The sequence below is a fragment of the Dermochelys coriacea genome, chromosome 3, assembly GCF_009764565.3.
Source record: "Dermochelys coriacea isolate rDerCor1 chromosome 3, rDerCor1.pri.v4, whole genome shotgun sequence".
Classification (NCBI taxonomy): Eukaryota; Metazoa; Chordata; order Testudines; family Dermochelyidae; genus Dermochelys; species Dermochelys coriacea.
The window spans coordinates 45,636,266-45,656,090 of record NC_050070.1 but is presented as its reverse complement, the minus strand read 5'-3'; the positions used below and the strand labels follow the sequence as shown (position 1 = coordinate 45,656,090).

The 19,825-nt window shown below is 43.9% G+C and overlaps 2 protein-coding genes across 7 annotated transcripts in view; both read left to right on the top strand.

The window, feature by feature from the left end:
- Positions 1-3,761, top strand: part of CILK1 (ciliogenesis associated kinase 1) — a 51,364-nt gene extending 47,603 nt beyond the window's left edge. For all 6 annotated transcript variants that reach the window (XM_043510366.1, XM_038393764.2, XM_043510368.1 and 3 more), the window contains one exon: positions 43-3,761. In XM_043510366.1, coding sequence (XP_043366301.1) covers positions 43-197 — 155 coding nt within the window. In that variant the 3' untranslated portion in view covers positions 198-3,761. The remainder of the gene's footprint in view (positions 1-42) is intronic.
- Positions 3,762-10,611: 6,850 nt separating this feature from the next.
- Positions 10,612-19,581, top strand: LOC122459212 (glutathione S-transferase 3-like). The gene is made up of 2 exons (XM_043510214.1): positions 10,612-11,423; positions 19,110-19,581. Exons 1-2 carry the CDS (start codon positions 11,190-11,192, stop codon positions 19,236-19,238), a joined length of 363 nt encoding a protein of 120 aa, XP_043366149.1. The 5' UTR covers positions 10,612-11,189; the 3' UTR covers positions 19,239-19,581.
- The last annotated feature ends 244 nt before the right edge of the window (positions 19,582-19,825 follow it).

The following is a 19,825-nucleotide window of genomic DNA, read 5'->3' as shown; positions in this document are numbered from 1 at the left end:
ATTGAAACTTTATCTAATGGCTTTTCTTCTTCTCATTTATAGATTACGCTTCTCTGAAGTCTGTCAGACCTCATGTTGGGCGGCCATCATTTAATACACCTTCAAAAAGCACACCAGCATTAATGCCGCGTCCACCGCCAATTCAGCCAATCCATGGACGCACTGACTGGTCTTCAAAGTACGGAGCTCACCGGTGACTTGCAGAAAGCACTTTCTGTTGAAGCACTGCACATTTCTCATGAAATGTTGACCAGTGCTATACCATTTGCCATGACTTTGTAAGCCTGTGATTTTGAAAGAAACCTTATCTTCTTTGAGCAAGACATTTCAAGACTACTTTTTTTTAGTTTTATTTGTATTGATTTGAATGCAATCTTATACCTTTTTTTGTATAAAATTGTTTTGTTATATGATCAGGTTCAATTATTTTCTTAAAACCAATACATTTTGTATATATGGCTTGAGGTTTTGGGCGTTTTATACGATAAACTTTGTAATGAACTTGATAAAAATGTAATATTTCCTTTGTCAGGTCCAAATATTTTATACAAGTAAATAAAATGTAGCAGACTGAGGCAGTATTGCAAAGGAGATACAATTGTGAGAAAGGGGCATTTGCCAAATATTGTTTTGTGATGGAGTTTGATGTTCTGAATGGGACGTATGAGGCAAGGCAGTCAATCAAACTGAATAACCCAGCCTTATTTCAGCACCATGGTGCATGAGCTGGATGCAATTGTCAGCCTTTCACCTGCTTTGGGCTGACTTAACATGAAAGACCAAGGGTCTGAACTTGCTTTCCTTGAGGTCAATGGCAGGTGGATTGGGCCCTAAGTCAATCGCAGATTTATTGAAGGGTGTTTTTTAGCTTTGGCTGGTGTTTGTAAATTTGTCTTCATGCTCTCTGTGCTGCCTGTCAGTTTTACAGTTCTGGGGCTGATCCTGTAATCCCGAGGCCAAATCCCTGCTAACTACACTGGGAGTTTGGCCTGAATGAGGCCAGCAGGATTAGGCTGCTAGTTTGACTACATTCAGCCTGTTTCTAATGCTATCTCTGTTCAGTAAGTATTCTGTGGGTTTTGCTCATCTGTCCTGAAGTGCCGCTTCAGACTTAACTGTTGTTGTTGTCTTTCAGAGTGAAAATAAAACATACTGCATTGGGGGCTGCTCCTATTAGTCAATTATAACATTCCTAAAGACTTCCACGGAGCAAAGTCAGACCCTGTTTTTGTAGGGCAAGTAGAAGCTGGAGAAATATTTGTCATAGTCAATAGAGCCTCAAAGCTGGCTCACAGGCAGAGTAACATAGTATTAGTGATGCACCAGCAGTGAAGTTTAAGAAACTATATATGTGGCTGACGTAATTTCCATGGCTTTGTTTTCCAGCCTGATTCCCTTAGTGTATCCAGATGCAGTTTTCATAAACAAGTAAACTTCAATCAACAGTTACAGTGCTGATTTAGCTTACCTTCCCATATTATTAAATATAGATCAGTTTCCATAAACATAGTCTTATTGGCTATTTTGTTATAGTAAGCATTTTGGATCAAATTCTGGTCCCCGTGATGTCCATGGGAAAAATCTCAGTTGATTTCATTGAGACCAGTATTTGACTTGTGCAGGAAAAAGTAACATGGTAGAGAAGTTACAAGGGTTACTGACAGAGGAAAGCAGCCAAATAGTGCAGGCACAAAACTGAGTGGGGATTGCCCTCTCCATTCTAAAAGTTTAGCTTATCAAAGTGCACTGGAAAAGGCTACCACCCCTTTCTAGAAAAAATGTGCAAAAAGGAAAGAGAATAATCCTGTGTATTTCACCGCACAGAAAACCCTCCCTGATCTCTCGAGGATAAAGGCTTGGGAATGGCCTCGTATTCATATGGAGCCTGATAATCCACAAGCAGGCCTGGGCCCAAGCCCGGCGTATCTGTGCAGAATGCCTCTTTCTTTGCACTCTTTCCAAGACTCTCTTCCCCTGAGCTAGCCTAGGGGCTACATTGCTCTTGGGTTTCCCCAATCTACCTGCCCACTGCCTCCTTTTCCAAAGGGCAGAAGCTGGATTGGAAGGTAATTCTGTGGACTAATTTCTGCTGGACTTCCCTACAAAAAACACTTCATTTTGGGCAGAGAGTATGTCCTAGGGCAATTTCTCTGCCAGTCCCATTCTGAAATCAGCAGAGCACCAATTATGATTTGCTCATGTAGAGAGAGGGTGAGCAGCTGCTGGCTCAGCTGTAGGAGAGAGCGTGATGGATAGTGGCCAGTGCCTTTGTTCTATGCACTGTGATAACAGGTGGGCACCATATGCTGCTCCCCACACAATGCAATGAAGGAGCAAAATGGTTTATGCATTATTTAAAAATTAATATGTACATAGGATCCTCACAGAATCGCATCATGGCTCTCTAATCCTCACCACCCAGGCTTTGTTACCAGTTAACTAGCAAACACTCATTTCAAACCTATAGGTACTTGCTAACAGAGCTGTGATGTTGGTGTACACACAAGGAAGTAAAACAGAGCCATTTTGAATTATGCAGCACAAGCTGCATGTACAGGGGGAAGGGGTGGGGTGGGGTGGGAGGAGTGTTTGCCAAGTGGAAAAGGAAAGAATTGTGTATTTACATTTCTTAAAACCATATAGAATAAGAACTGACTGTTTCCTGTCTGGAAATCAAAATCTGCATTTATATTTAGAAATCGTTTTAATTTATTTGTAATTAATGAACTGACACTAACAAGGGAGATGTTTGGACCTATACAAATATCTAGCTAGGTGTTTATAAATAGTCTATTCTGCTGTGACCATATGCCCCTAATTCTCATAAATGGTCATAATGCCCATCATTGTCAGAATAGAGTACTTAAAGCCCAATCCTGCAACCCTTACTCAGGCAAGCAAGTAATTTGCCTGAGTAAGGGGTTCAGAATCATGGCTAGTCCTGCAAAGGGATCCACAAGAAGGGTCATAAGGTTACTCGGTGCAGGAATAAGGATCTGCATTCAAATGTGGGGCCTCTATTTGTCAAACCTAAACAGCTCACATTCAAAAATTGTCTACTCAAGTTTTAAATTAAACAGATTTAATGCATAGATTCACTCAGTAGCAAGTGTATTGTGTGCACAATCCTGCAAACTCACACTGAGCTCATTGAGAGTTTTGCTTGAATAAGGACTGCAGGGTTGGGCTATATCATTTTTATTTTTTTAATGTTTTCTTTGATTTGTGCCGTTTAGATGGGAAAAAGTAGAGAATGTATATTGCATTGAAAACCTGACCAAAAGCAATATATTTGTAGGAAAACATATCACATGCAAAATATTACCTATCTCTTAGCAGGTTCTGCAGCATTTTTATGCTAAGTATATGATTTTGATTTTTAGAATGATTTTACCTTTTACAGTTTCTCATACTCATACTCATGTGTAATACGTAATGATGACCTTAACATGAAGGAGTCAGACCTTGGGTTGGCATATTAATCTGTATTATCTTGATTTTTCTTAAGTTATGTGCAGAGAAATAAAATGAAATTAGTACAGAAACGCTCCCAACACTGCTTACAGATTCATTAAAAATGCTTTAGCGAAAGTACGTACCCTAAGATGGGGAGAAACATATTTATTGAAAGAAATGAAAACCCAGAAGATTTTCTATTTGTTTTTTTTCAGTGTGTGTGTTATTGGGGGTGGATGTTTAAACTGTTTAATTCCTTCTGTGTAAAGAGCCTCCTGCCCAGAATAAAGTTACTCTTGAAGAGATGTTGACTTAAGTGTTGTTTTTCATTCAGATGCTAATATCTAGGGATAGTTAATTATATTCTTAAATAATAACCCTTGTATTTAATCCCTTTTGAATTTTTCATTAAAAATTTTGCTTCTACCAAAGATCTTTTTGTCTGCAAGTTCCGGGTTATGATCTTCATCCAAGTATGTGACATTTTGTAAGCTTCTGTCCCTTACAGTTAAACACTGGGATCCTCTCCATTAAAGCCACTAAAGGTGTTGGAGAGTTAGAGCTTGATGGCTGAGCCAAACCTGAGTGGCTCTGCAACCCCAATCACCTAGCAGTAATGCCCAGAGTATGGAAGTGGGCTCAGGAGCCACTGCTGTGGCTTGTGTGTGGGGTGAGCTTGCTCTCCCACCCCATGGCTTCCTTGAGCATGTAGCATGAGACTGCCTTAAAACTATTCAAAGACTGAAGCTGGTGCAGAATCGTTATTCAGTGAGATATACTGTTGGTAGTATATGGTACCAGTGCGCCTGCCTACATAGAGTTTCTAAGATGTTCATCATGCCTTATAAAGCTCTAAATGACCCGAGGCCTGCCTACAGCTCACCTCTCTTCCTGTGACACGCTGCCACAGCTGTGGTCAAAGGAGATGCTCCAAGTGGATCTGCCTTATAAAAGCAAAGGAGACTGCTAATGGGGGATACTCTAAGAACCACCGGGTGCTGGAGCTTGTTTCCCACCTCCTTCCACCCTTTTGGTTCACAGTCTGAATCTAATTTCCTTCTAAGTATGCTGCCAAAGCCACGTAGTTGAGAGAGATTGTGAGGAAGGTTGAAAGGCTTGTTCCTGGGGGAGAGGAAAAAGGGCTTTTCTGGTTTTGAGTTGCTCATCCACTCAATTAATGTTAATGTTGAGTATTTACTGCTGCTGGTGGTCATTGTTAAGGCAAGTTTGGTTACTTTTTAGGACACCTAGAGCTGTCTGAATGGTTTCCCCCTACCCCTTTCTTTTGTTTTTAATGTTTACATCTAAAATTGCCTAATGTAAAATATTTTTAATAATGCAAAAACTTGTTTTGCAGTATAGTGAAATAAAACATCCTAGAAATATTTTACTAATAGAGATTATTACTGTTCCATCTAGGAAAAAAATACAGCAGCAGCGCGTTCATGTGTCCTGATTAAACACTCAAGCCAGGAAGTGACACCTAAAGTTGCCCATGTATCTTTAACAACACCTATCTTCATATGCATTTTAAACAGCCATCTATAGAACTGCAAGGCAAACGTAGCAGACTTTCAATATTTTTTCTGTGCTGTATTGTTTCTGACTTGGAATTAATTTGCAAAGTGGACACCATTAAATTAGGCTTGAATAAAGACTGGGGGTAGATGAGTCATTACACAAAGTAAAACTTTTTCCCTTAGGATTCCCCCCCCCCCACACACACACACTGTTACTTTCTTGTCAACTGTTGGAAATGGGCCATTCTGATTATTACTACAAAATTTTTTTTCTCCTGCTGATAATAGCCCACCTTAACTGATTACTCTTGTTACAGTTAGTATGGCAACACCCATTTTTTCATGGTGTGTGTGTGTGTGTGTGTGTGTGTGCATTATATATATCTTCCTACTGTATTTTCCACTGCATGCATCTGATGAAGAGGGTTTTAGCCCACGAAAGCTTATGCTCAACTACATTTGTTAGTCTCTAAGGTGCCACACGTACTCCTCGTTCTTTTTGCTCATACAGACTAACTCTGAAATTTGTATTTCTATTACGGCAGTACCTCATCCTTTTTTGTGTGATTTGGGGCAAATCACAATTTCTGCCTGTGCAAAGTTACTACAGTAAGACTTAATAAGATTTAAGTGATCACTCTCCTTACAGTGTGTATGATAAACCCATTGTTTCATGTTCTCTGTGTGTATATAAATCTCTCCTCTGTTTTTTCCACCAAATGCATCCGATGAAGTGAGCTGTAGCTCACGAAAGCTTATGCGCTAATAAATTTGTTAGTCTCTAGGGTGCCACAAGTACTCCTTTTCTTTTTGCGAATACAGACTAACACGGCTGCTACTCTGAAACCTACAATAAGACTGGTTTCAGAGCGCATCCGAGCCGTAGCTCACGAAAGCTTATGCTCAAATAAATTTGTTAGTCTCTTAGGTGCCACACGTCCTCCTTTTCTTTTTACAATGACTTGCTTTTTTGCAGTGCCTATAGCATCAGCACCGGGCTACAACTAAAAGCCCATCCTGAGCAAAGCATCTTTGAATTTTCCAATCTTATATTTTTCCCATTTGGAAAGGAGACTTAAAAAAGAAAGGCAGACTGCCACATGCAGCGCCTCACTTGGATGTGTCTGGAGTCTTGGAAGCTTGACTACCCTACGTTCTCCTACAAATGGACCTTGAGCTTGTTTGGAGGTTCTAGCAGGGGAGCGCAGCTACCGTAAACCCTTGACCGAAGAACGGTACTCCTCTATCTGGGAGGTCGTCCTCTTCGACCGAGCGCGCAGCTTCGGGAGGGACGCACATGGAGCGGTGAGGGAGGAAGGGGACACCCGCCTAGCCAGCCAGATCAGCCGAATCAACCCTGGCGATCAATGGGGTGACAGATGTCGCAGCCAGATCGCCCTCACATCCAAAGCAAGCTAGGGGCCAGCCCGCTATATAAAGCTTGATCGTTTGGATGATTTTCCCCTTAGGGTGACTGGCTAGCTGGCGCTAGGGGGCCCAGTTAACTTCAGCTAGTGGACCTTCGCCTGTAATAGCCACCAGGGCTAGCGAAAAGCGATCCTCCCCCAAAGAGAGCCCCAAATGTTGGGCGCTACATTTCTCTCCCAAAAGCCTCTGCAGCACTTGCAAATTACCAGCCGCTCTGCGGGCGGTTCTCCCCGCTTGCCCCCGCCCACTGGTGGCGCGAGGCGGGCGGGGGCTGGGCGGCGCGCGGTGCTACGCTTCCTGCTGCGGGGCCGGGGCTCGTCCTGCTTTGGTGTGTAACCCGCTGTAGCTCGTGGGGGGCTGGGCTTGGGTCGGGGCGGGAGTAAGGGCCCGGACGGCGGCATCGCCGTAATGTCTTTGCCCTTTTCCCGCCCGGCCAGAAAGAGCTGCCCCGGGGCTGTGATGTAAAAGGGTTGTGTTGCGAATCCCTTTCGTTTTAGTCGGGGTTGGATTAATGCAACTGTCCGTGTCGGGGGGGGGGAGGGGGTGTTTAAATGCAGTTTGGTGGGGGGGCGGGGGGGGGGAACGTGCCTTTCTCCATATAAAAGCAAATCAGGCTCCGCCTGTAGCTTTGAGGCTGCAGGAACTATTGGGGGGGGGGGTGTAAAGTGTAGGTTTATCCTTGTTTTATGAGACAACGAGGGGAGGGGGGGAGAAGGCACAGAGCAACGCGGGTGTGACTCCCCCCGCCCCCCCCAGAACATCTCCAACGTTTTCAAGAAAAGGCCCAACAGCTGTTACTTTCCACCAGATGCATCCGATGAAGTGAGCTGTAGCTCCCGAAAGCTTAGGCTCTAATAAATTTGTTAGTCTCTCAGGTGCCACAAGTCCTCCTTTTCTTTTTGGGGCTCTGTGAATCCCCATATAATACTGACCCTCGGAAAGCTGGTGCCTGGAGCTGGCCCTGTGGGCTCCTGTACAAGGGAAACTACCTGTTCGATGTCCTGAGCTAGAAAGCCACCTAGCAGGGAACAGACGGCAGGATAGAGCTCTGCTCAGCGCTGAATGGTCCTGCTGCTGGCCATCCGTGCGTAGGGACCACCTGCCCTAACCGCTGGCAATCTTATGTACAGCTGGCGTTCCTTATTTAAATCCCGCTAGCTGTCTGTAGCAGCCTCCTTGGGATGTGCTGTTTCCATCCACCTGAGAACTGCATTCCTGGAGGGGGGGGTCGCTTTGCCTCAGTGCGTCGCAGCTGAGAGTGCCAAATTCAGGACAAACTGCTGAGAAATAGGGGAGACTCACCCTAAACGGGTGATTATTCTATCATTAGATTATACCAGTAACAAAAGTGAACATCTGTCTCACCACACTGGTTAACAAGCATAAATGCTGGAACTAGGAGTGTTGGGGGTGCTGCTGCTGCACCCCTCCTCTCCCCCCCCCAGTTTGAAGTAGTTTCCATTATGTACAGGGTTTACATTTTGATTCAGTGGCTCTCAGCACCCCACTATACAAATTGTTCAAGCACCCCTGTTAAGAAGACAAAAAAGCAATTTCCTTAGACATTCCAGCTCTTAGCTCACTACCCAGATATAGACTCTCTGATGAGTGGGTACTGAAACCTAATTTAATCGAAGAGGTCCTTCTAATCTCAAGAGATCAGCCACTTAGCCAGGCCAATATATAACCTCAATCTTACCCAATAATCACACTGATGCCAATCCTTTAATAACTTAAGGTTTAATAATAAAATAAAAGAATGAGTTAATAATGGTTATTAGATCATATAAAAACAAATCATTGCAAAGTCCTCATATCAGGTTTGTAGCAGTGATGAAATAGACTTCCAGATTATAAATTCTCTCTGGTAACTTCCAAAGTCCATAGTTCAAAATGTTCCTTTTTGATGTAAATCCACAGACCTGAGAATCAGGGCAGGAAAGAGGCAAAATGAAGTATCTCAGTGGTCTTTTATATCCTTTGCCATTGTTATGCTTATAAGAAGCTCACAGAATCTTTTAAAAGGGGATAAGGCAATATGCCATGTCTGTTGTACTAATTTAAAGCTAGCAAAGTGGAGTACAATTTTACTTGAGACAACTTCTTCCCATTAGGCTTTTGGCCTACACAATGGTGCCTGAAAATTTACCGTCTCAAAGCTCACAGCCTTTGTTTGTGGAAAATTTCTGGCCCAAGATGGAGTCCAGGGTCACATGAGCATATCATATGTCCTTATATGCTTTGACTCACAGGTGAGCCATTGCATTGCCCTTTCTTGCTGAGGCATCCACAGGAAAGCTTACTGGGTGGAATAACAGGTTTCAGAGTAGCAGCCATGTTAGTCTGTATCAGCAAAAAGAAAAGGAGTACTTGTGGCACCTTAGAGACTAACAAATTTATTTGAGCATAAGCTTTCGTGAGCTACAGCTCACTTCATCGGATGCATTTGGTGGATGAAAGCTGCAATATTAGGGTTGCAAATATTATCGGGCAATGTTTGTTTTCACTGACTAAGAGAATAGGAGCATACCCCTGACTGTTTGCTGCAGCTGGCTAGCTTCAGTCATTTTTATTTCTGGGTCATCAGTAACCAGCTGGAGTCTGGCATTTGTCTTTTGTTTTTATGCCCATTAACTAACAAGCAGTTAGCTGTAGTATTGCACAAGACATCTTCAATGCTGTTCAAAGGCCACTTTTTTCCCTACTCATGAGGGTCACTGCAACATTGAAAACTGTAGTCTATTATTCATATGCAAGCATACACTTTCCCAGATCACTGCACCTGTGGTTCAGAAACCTCTGTACAGTGGAAGCATTCGCCACACCAGCAGAGATTTCCCATTATACAGTTATATGCACTGTTGATGTAGCCATGTTGGTTCCAGGGTAATAGAGAGTCAGGATGGGTGATATCCTTTGCTGGCCCAACTTCTGTTGGTGAGAGCAGTTATTTAGATGACTTACTAGTGGAGCTGGAACGCTACACTCTCTTGGCTTATGGCTGCAGCATGGAATTCAGCTCCTACTGAGATCCAAATACTAGTCTATTAAGCACATAATTTTAAAAAAAGAGTCATTCTCCTGGCAGCACAGTCTAGCTCAGCAATTTACAAAGTTTGAATGGTTATATGCTGCTATAAGAGCTATTCAGAGAAAGAAATGAGATCCTATTCATGGATCCAAACTTACACAAGTCAGAAATCTTCTTCTATATTAAGTCTTAACCAGTATGACAGACTGCTGATCCAAGAAATCATTTAAAGTTCCAGCAAATCTTGAATCACCAGGGCTAGAAAGGGATGTTCTAGAGCAGGGGTGGGCAAACTACAGCTGGCGGACCGCATCCGGCCCTTGAGCTCTCACTGGGGAGTGGGGTCTGGGGCTTGCCCCACTCTGGCGCTCCAGCCGGGGAGCAGGGTCAGGTGCTGCTCCATGTGGCTCCTAGAAGCAGTGGCATGGACCCCCTTCGGCTCCTACACATAGGGGCAGCCAGGGAACTCCACTCTGCATGCTGCCCCCACCCCAAGCATCACTCCCACAGCTCCCATTGGCTGGGAACCGCAGCCAGTGGGAGCTGCAGGGGTGGTACCTGCAGACAGGGCCAACCTCCTGCCCCAGCCCTGATCTGCCCCCCAAGTACCTTGATCCCAGCCCGGAGCACCCTCCTACACTCCAAACTCCTCATCCCCAGCCCCAACTCAGAGTCCACCAGCTGGAGCCCCAGCCCGGAGCCCCCTCCTGCACTATGAACTCCTCATTTCTGGCCCCATCGCAGAGCTCGCACCCACAACCAGAGCCCGCACCCCCTCCCGCAGTCCAACCCCAATTTTGTGAGCATTCAGGCCTGCTATACAGTTTCTATTCCCAGATGTGGCCCTCAGGCCAAAAAGTTTGCCCACCCCTGTTCTAGAGCATTAGAAAATGGATTCCCAGGCTTTCATTTTTTTAATGGTGTATAGTATTCATTGTCTGCTACCATGCAGTTCTGGTACATAACTAATGGAATCCCATATTTCAGATTACCATCTTGCCTCCTCTTTGATTCAGATATGATTTTTAGTGGTTATTAGCTTAGAAACATCTAGAACATTTAACCTATTTTCCCAACTGATTTTTTTAGAGTTTGATCAGTGCTCATTTATTTCTTCATTTGTTTCCCACTAGTTAAGGGCCTAGAGAGCCCCCATTCAGGCTGCACCCTGAGACACTCCTGTGTCCCTGGGGTGAGGCACCTTTATTCTTTCTTGTTTTTAATGGTCATCTTTTTAGTATGTGTTTCACATTTTCCAGCAAGAGGGGAAGCCATGGTTGGGGCATATCTGGACATGATGAGTATGTGCTTGTCATGAGGGTGCATACGTAGCCTAGAGCAGTGTTTTTCAAACCATGGGTTGCGACCCACTCCTGGGTCGCGGCATGTAAAGCGCTGGGTCACCTTGCTCTGGTCAGCACCGCCAACCAGGACTTTAAAAGTCCCATCGGCAGTGCTGCCCAGCTAAGGCTCCCTTTTCCGACACCGCGCTGTGTCCCGGAAGCGGCCAGCAGCGGGTCCAGCTTCTAGGCGAGGGGCCATGGGACTCCGTGTGCTGCTCCACCCCAAGCACCGGCTCCACACTCCCCTGGACCAGCAACAAAGATTGTTTGGTGTGGAGAAACCCATGCTACGAAATTCACTGCAGAGGTATTTGATGTAGGATGACTATAACATTTATATATCGTGTGTGGAGGAGATCCTGTACGTTAGTTACAGTACATACTGTGCACTGAGAATAGACCACTATAAGAATGACATTTAGCACTGACCCTCTTCTTCCTCCCCTGCTCCCCATGACTTTTGGTGCAAAACCCCTATACCAAGTGCTCTTTCAACAAGTACCCTTGGTGGAAATTGATGGGATGAAGATGTTGCAGACCAGAGCAATTCTCAGCTATATAGCAGCAAAATGCAACCTCTATGGAAAGGATCTGAAGGAGAGAGCAATGTACTGTAACAACGCTATTCTTACTCAGTCTTCTGTAGTAACCAACTGATTAACTAAAGCTTATCTAGCAAACAGATATTGATGCCTCGGTGGAGTTACACTGGTGTAACTGAGATCAGATTCTGGCCCATTAATTCGTTGTATTCTAATGATTTATATCTAACTGAGATCTGAGCCAGTAAGTTGCTCTGCTCTGATTTTAATCAGTCTGGCTAGGCAGCCACTACAGAAGTTGGCAGGTGATGGGGTTAAAATCCAAGTCTTTTGCAAAGAAAAATGGTTTGGTGACCAGAACTTCAATTTTATTCCTGTTGCTGCAAAATCAGACTTTTCATAGTGTGATGTTGCCTTCAAGTAGCATCACATTACATAGCAGCATTATAAAGAGTACATTTTCAAGTATTCCTTCAGTAGCTGTGGGGAAGGGTGTTTAATCTCTGCTGGTCAATGTTTGGATTAATTTGAAATTACATCCAGTCTAATTACATCCTATGTGTCTACCAGTCTTATTGTGATCTGTTTCTCTGCGGTCTTGGAACTCTGGATATTCAGGCTTTGCATGCCTGTCTCTTATACTCCATCCTTTAAGGCAAACTGAAAGTTGGAAGTAGCGTTATTGTTAAACACTTATATAGCTGTAATACCTAGAAGCCAATTAGTTCAGGACCCCATTTTTGTGGGCATTGTACAAAAATAGGAAATTACCATACTTACCCCAAAGAGCTTAACCTAAAAGACTAGAAACTGCAGCTGGGAGAGACACATATACATGGGCCACGGTGGAGGTTCAGGAAGGCAAGGTGATAAATAGGGTGCGGGCAGGAGCAGTAATCACAACTCACTAGTTGTCTTACTACATACATGAACCAGGGGATATTATGTAAGACACAACTTCCTATAACTTGGCTTCCCTGAGCATCTTTCTTCTAGCAGAATACCTCCTTGTTAATTATCTCTAGGTTTAACTCGAGCCACAGCCTTTACATTTTAAGCCATTTCCAGATGATTTGATTCACATTTGTATGGTAGCCAAGCTAATTACTTATGACATGTGGCTGAAAGTTTTTGAACTGCCTTAGAATATATGTGGGGAAGGTGTAAAAGAGCTACCAGTGATTGTTCCAGAGTAATCTGCTTTAGATAGTCATAATTTTTTAACTGAAATAGGACCCCAGTTGTGAAGCTGACAGAGGCTAAAGTTTGCACTGATATCTAAAAATGTCTCCTAATGAATGAATTGGGTCCTTTTGAGAGAGCTTTTCAAGAGACTGTCTCTTTAGAAAAGAGGGTGGGATTAGAGTTAGCATAATTGAGTCATAGTCTTGTGTGATGAGCCTCTAATTTCTAGTGAGACAGGCTGAATGGATCCAAGGAGGCCATCTCACCAGGTCATCTTCAATTGTTCAATCCTCTTGGTATTATGTTTTGAGTCAATGTCCAGATATCTCCGATCAGAAAACTGAATAAAGGGGGATATCTGAAAATTGCTACACTAAATCAAATCTGGCTAGGTACTGCAGTCTACTACAAACTAAGAAATTGCTCCAACTCCAGTTGAAGTCAGCAGCAAAACTTTGATTGACATCAATGTAGTGTTGTTTTAAAAAGCCCACTATTACTAAGATTCCTAAATGAGCTCATGCAATGCGGGCAAGAGGAGCAGCAGTGTCAGGGCCATCGCATGAATCCAACAGCCTCTTTATAAACACTAAATTCCCTTCTTAAATTGGAGAAGCAGCTTTTCCTGCAGGAAAATAATTATACTTGTGGCAAAACGCATTTGCTCATTCATGTTACCCTTGAGAGTTCTGTAATGATGCAATGCAGGATCGTAGAGTGGGCACAACAGGAAGCAGAAGAACAGGACCCGCTTTTTTGATCAATGTTGTAACTAGTAAATCACAAGACAAGATACTAGTGGGGGTCTGTTAGACCCAAAATCAGATGAAGGAACAGGATGAGCAGTACTTTACACATCTGTCTATAATGTTTAGAAAGAACAATTGTATTATAGTGAGGTCCTCCAGTCTATATCTGGGACAGTCCGTGTGGGCAAAAATTACATTGGGGAAGAAAACTAGTAAAGCCTCTCCTACGATAGTGCTTGGGGTGTGCTATAGACCTCCAATTCTAATCTGGATATGGATAAAGCCCTTTTTAATGTCTTTAATAAAGTAAATACTAATGGAAACTGCGTGATCATGGGAAACTTTAACTTCCCAGATATAGACTGGAGGACCAGTGCTAGTAATAATAATAGGGCTCAGATTTTCCTAGATGCAATAGCTGATGGATTCCTTCATCAAGTAGTTGCTGAACCGACTAGAGGGGATGCCATTTTAGATTTAATTTTGGTGAGTAGCGAGGACCTCATAGAAGAAATGGTTGTAGGGGACAATCTTGGCTCAAGTGATCATGAGCTAATTCAGTTCAAACTAAATGGAAGGATTAAGAAAAATAAATCTGCAACTAAGGTTTTTGATTTCAAAAGGGCTGACTTTCAAAAATTAAGGAAATTAGTTAGGGAAGTGGATTGGACTGAAGAATTTATGGATCTAAAGGTAGAGGAGGCCTGGGATTACTTTAAATCAAAACTGCAGAAGCTATCGGAAGCCTGTATCCCAAGAAAGGGGAAAAAATTCATAGGAAGGAGTTGTAGACCAAGCTGGATGAGCAAGCATCTTAGAGAGGTGATTAAGAAGAAGCAGAAAGCATACAGGGAGTGGAAGATGGGAGGGATCAGCAAGGAAAGCTACCTAATTGAGGTCAGAGCATGTAGGGATAAAGTGAGACAGGCTAAAAGTCAAGTAGAGTTGGACCTTGCAAAGGGAATTAAAACCAATAGTAAAAGGTTCTATAGCCATATAAATAAGAAGAAAACTAAGAAAGAAGAAGTGGGGCTGCTTAACACTGAGGATGGAGTGGAGGTTAAAGATAATCTAGGCATGGCCCAATATCTAAACAAATGCTTTGCCTCAGTCTTTAATACGGCTAAAAAGGATCTTGGGATAATGGTAGTATGACAAATGGGAATGAGGATATGGAGGTAGATATTACCATATCTGAGGTAGAAGCGAAACTGAAACAGCTTAATGGGACTAAATCGGGGGGCCCAGATAATCTTCATCCAAGAATATTAAAGGAATTGGCACCTGAAATTGCAAGCCCATTAGCAAGAATTTTTAATGAATCTGTAAACTCAGGAGTAGTACCGAATGATTGGAGAATTGCTAATATAGTTCCTATTTTTAAGAAAGGAAAAAAACGTGGGTAACTACAGGCCAGTTAGTTTGACATCTGTAGTATGCAAGGTCCTGGAAAAAATTTTGAAGGAGAAATTAGTTAAGGACATTGAAGTCAATGGTAAATGGGACAAAATACAACATGGTTTTACAAAAGGTAGATCGTGCCAAACCAACCTAATCTCCTTTTTTGAAAAGGTAACAGATTTTTTAGATAAAGGAAATGCAGTGGATCTAATTTACCTAGATTTCAGTAAGGCATTTGATACCGTTCCTCATGGGGAATTATTAGTTAAATTGGATAAGATGGGGATCAATATGAACATCAAAAGGTGGATAAGGAATTGGTTAAAGGGGAGACTGCAACGGGTCCTACTGAAAGGCGAACTGTCAGGTTGGAGGGAGGTTATCAGTGGAGTTCCTCAGGGATCGGTTTTGGGACCAATCTTATTTAATCTTTTTATTACTGACCTTGGCACAAAAAGTGGGAGTGTGCTAATAAAGTTTGCAGATGATACAAAGCTGGGAGGTATTGCCAATTCGGAGAAGGATCGGGATATTATACAGGAGGATCTGGATGAGCTTGTAAACTGGAGTAATAGTAATAGGATGAAATTTAATAGTGAGAAGTGTAAGGTTATGCATTTAGGGATTAATAACAAGAATTTTAGTTATAAATTGGGGACGCATCAATTAGAAGTAACGGAAGAGGAGAATGACCTTGGAGTATTGGTTGATCATAGGATGACTATGAGCTGTGAAAAAAGCTAATGCGGTTTTGGGATGCATCAGGAGAGGCATTTCCAGTAGGGATAAGGAGGTTTTAGTACCGTTATACAAGGCACTGGTGAGACCTCACCTAGAATACTGTGTGCAATTCTGGTCTCCCATGTTTAAAAAAAATGAATTCAAACTGGAGCAGGTACAGAGAAGGGCTACTAGGATGATCCAAGGAATGGAAAACTTGTCTTATGAAAGGAGAGTTAAGGAGCTTGGCTTGTTTAGCCTAACTAAAAGAAGGTTGAGGGGAGATATGATTGCTCTCTATAAATATATCAGAGGGATAAATACAGGAGAGGGAGAGGAATTATTTCAGCTCAGCACCAATGTGGACACAAGAACAAATGGGTATAAACTGGCCACCAGGAAGTTTAGACTTGAAATCAGACGAAGGTTTTTAACCATCAGAGGAGTGAGGTTTTGGAATAGCCTTCCAAGGGAAGCAGTGGGGGCAAAAGATCTATCTGGTTTTAAGATTCTACTTGATAAGTTTATGGAGGAGATTGTATGATGGGATAATGGGATTTTGGTAAGTAATTGATCTTTAAATATTCAGGGTAAATAGGCCAAATTCCCTGAGATGGGATATTAGATGGATGGGATCTGAATTACCCAGGAAAGAATTTTCTGTAGTATATGGCTGGTGAATCTTGCCCATATGCTCAGGGTTTAGCTGATTGCCATATTTGGGGTCGGGAAGGAATTTTCCTCCAGGGCAGATTGGAGAGGCCCTGGAGGTTTTTCGCCTTCCTCTGTAGCATGGGGCATGGTTGACTTGAGGGAGGTTTCTCTGCTCCTTGAAGTCTTTGAACCATGATTTAAGGACTTCAATAGCTCAGACATGGGTGAGGTTTTTCATAGGAGTGGGTGGGTGAGATTCTGTGGCCTGCACTGTGCAGGAGGTCAGACTAGATGATCAGAATGGTCCCTTCTGACCTTAGTATCTATGAATCTATGACAGAAGGTGGTTCCTGGGAGACAGTTGAAGTCAGGAGAGCAGAAAGAGGCATTTTCTGGCTGGTGTCCACAAGCAGAGACACAGAGCTGAAAGAAGTGGGAGCAGCAGAGGGGCTTACCCACTGACATCTCCTGGAGATGGAGAACTGGATCCTGAGGAACAGTGAGAAGGCCAGGGAGAGTGATGGATGCTCCCAACCAAAAGGCTGGGGGAGCCTTCATTCGGAAGGGTGGGGTTGTACCCCAGAAGGAAGGGCTGGGTTGGTGGTCCTGGCAGAAGGATGGACAAGGACTGAGGAGCCTACCTGTGATAGAAGACATTGGGGCAGAGGTGGGCAAACTATGGCCCGTGGGCCATACCTGCCCACGGGACTGTCCTGTCCAACCCCTGAGCTCCCAGCCAGGGAGGCTAGTCCCCAACCCCTCCCCTGCTGTCACCTCTTCCCCCCAGCTTCAGCGCACCACGCGGTGCAGAGCAGAGTGGCAGCATGTCTAGCTCTGGGTGAGGGGCGCGGCTCCCAGACATGCTGCTCTGAGCAGCATGGTAAGGGGGCCGGGGCCGTGGGATTGGATAAGGGGCAGGAGGTCCCGGGGGGCAATCAGGGGACAGGGAGTAGAGGGCAGTTGGATGGGGTGGAGGTTCAGGGGTGGCGGTAGGGACAGGAAACACGGGACAGTTAGATAGGGCAGAGGTTCTGAGGGGGCAGGGGACGGGGAACGGGGGGGTTAGATAGGGGATGGGGTCCCGGGGGGCAGTTGGGGCAGGGATCCTGGGAGGGGACAGTCAGGAGACAAAGAGCAAGGGGGGTTGGATGGGTCAGGAGTTCTGAGGGGGGCAGTCGGGGGCGGGAAGTGGGAGGGGGCAGATAGGGGCCAGGCTGTTCGGGGAGGTACAGCCTTCCCTACCCAGCTTTCCATACAGTTTCGCACCCTGATGTGGCCCTCTGGCCAAAAAGTTTGCCCATCCCTGCATTGGGGTATGGTCAGAACAAGAACTGGGTGATACTGACTGTGTTTTGGGGATTCTGTTATGAACTATTTGCACTACGTTTTATCAATAAACTGTTGATGGACTAGAGGACAAGCTGCATGGAGTTATTGGGGACGTGAAAGGGCTATCACAAAGGGGCTCCTGAGAGGAGGCCATGCATTTACAGTAAGCCACAAGATATTTGGCGCTGTCTTCTGGACAGCATTTCCCTCACTTGCCTAAACAATACAGAATTCAGGTTCATCATGCAAACACAAATTCTTTATACATTTCAAGGTGAGAATACCCTTTCCTGGGATGATGTGATGCTCTGTATCTTGGGGGAACACCCTACACCCCCAAGTTCTTCTTTATAAAATGATTGCATGGTATCCAATGCAAAATTTGTCATGTTGGGTGTCTTTGGAAGGCTCATGATGCACTGAGCATGGTTGTTACAGTATTGTTATAGTAAGGTTATCATTTCATGTATGTAGTTATGAGGCTGAAAATGTATCCTCATGGCTTAAAAATAAGCCCAGGCAAAAACACTCCAAAACCTGAGAGGCAGTACACACCTCATCAGGGCATGTATGGGACAAACGCAGCCCAGCCTTACAGGAACAAAGGACGCTGGCCTAGGCATCAACAAAAGAATCTGTCAGACTCTCCAATGAGTCACCCCCCTTCCTTTGGTCAGTTTGGAACTGCAATGAGGTAATGCTCACCTGACTCTGAAGGGTTGGGGGGGTGCAAAACCAAGAGGGAAGAAAGGGCGTGATAAAAGAGAGAATTTGCCATGCGCGTGCATGCGCTCTCTCTCTCTTTCTCTCTTCCACCTACATCTACAGACACAACACCAAGCGACTGAAGTGATGATCAAAGGGGAGAGCCAGGCTGAAGGGTGAGAAGCATCTAAGTTTGTAAGGGCACTGAAAGTGTTAAGATCAGCTTAGAATGCGTTTTGCTTTTATTTCTTTTAACCAAATCTGACTTATTATGCTTTGACTTATAATCACTTAAAATTTATCTTTGTAGTTTGTTTATTCTACCTGAAGCAGTGCGTTTGGTTTGAAGTGTATCAGAGACTCCCCTTGGGATAACAAGCCTGGTACATATCAATTTCTTTGTTAAATTGACAAAACTCATATAAGCTTGAAGCATCCAGTGGGTATAACTGGACACTGCAAGACGGAGGTTCCTAGGGTTGTGTCTGGGACCGGGGATATTGACTAGTGTCATTCGGTTGCACAGTCCAAGGAGCAGCTTACATGCCAGAGGCTGTGCATGAACAGCCGATGAGTGGGGGTTCTCACAGCAGAGCAAGGTATGGCTGGCTCCCAGAGTCAAGGATTGGAGTGACCTAGCAGATCATCGGTCCAGATAACACCAGAGGGGAACGTCACAGATGGCTTTTGTGGAAAGCCTTCCTAGAGGGGCCTCTAGGTTTCTCAGTTGGTGAACTACAGAGCCACACAAGGTGACAAAGAGACACACATCAATGTGTTGGGAATCCTGAACTAGCTGTTGAAAACTACATACCTTTTCCAGACCTGAAGAAGAACTCAGTGTGACTCGAAAGATTGTCTCTCACCAACAGAAGTTGGTCCAGTAAAAGATACTACCTCACCCACCTACCTTAAACTTTGGCATTCTTATGGTTAAATGGCAACCAAACACTGCCTTCAGGTCCTCTGCTTTTACACAAATTGTTGTAATTTTTTTCTCTCACGTTCTGGCCTTTAAATATTCTTGTGATGTTTCCTGTTTTTAGGCTTTTAAAGCAAGAATAAGCAACATCCCCACAGTTAAGAAATTTCTGGAGCCTGGCAGCCAGAGGAAACCTGTTCCTGATGACAAATATATGGAGACTGTGAAGAAAGTTCTCCAAATGAACTTTTAATGTGTAAGCAAATTAATGTGGCTGGTTAAAATAGCACTGGTGAGCTCAGTTCTAGCAAATACTCACACTTAAATTGCTTAGAATGTACATGTGCTGGTAAATTACAGATAAAGGTACATCACACTTGAATGGAAGAGCTAACTGAACAATATGTGATGCTAGAGAGGTGGATAACAAATAGAAAACACAATATACAAATATTAATTACTATGCTACTTGTCTGCATTTAGTAAGATGTAGTGTGGCTGATGTGATTAGGCCCTATATTGGTGTCCCCTGAATAGATACTTGGACAGAGTTGGCAACGGGCTTTGTTGCAAGGATAGGTTCCTGGGTTAGTGGTTCTGTTGTGTGGTGTGTAGTTGTTGGTGAGTATTTGCTTCAGGTTGGGGGGCTGTGTGTAAACAAGGACTGGCCTGTCTTCCAAGATCTAATCACATCAGCCACACTAATGGGCCTAATCACATCAGCCACACTATCAGAGGCTCGTTCACCTGCGCATCTACCAATGTGATATATGCCATCATGAGCCAGCAATGCCCCTCTGACATGTACATTGGTCAAACTGGACAGTCTCTACGTGAAAG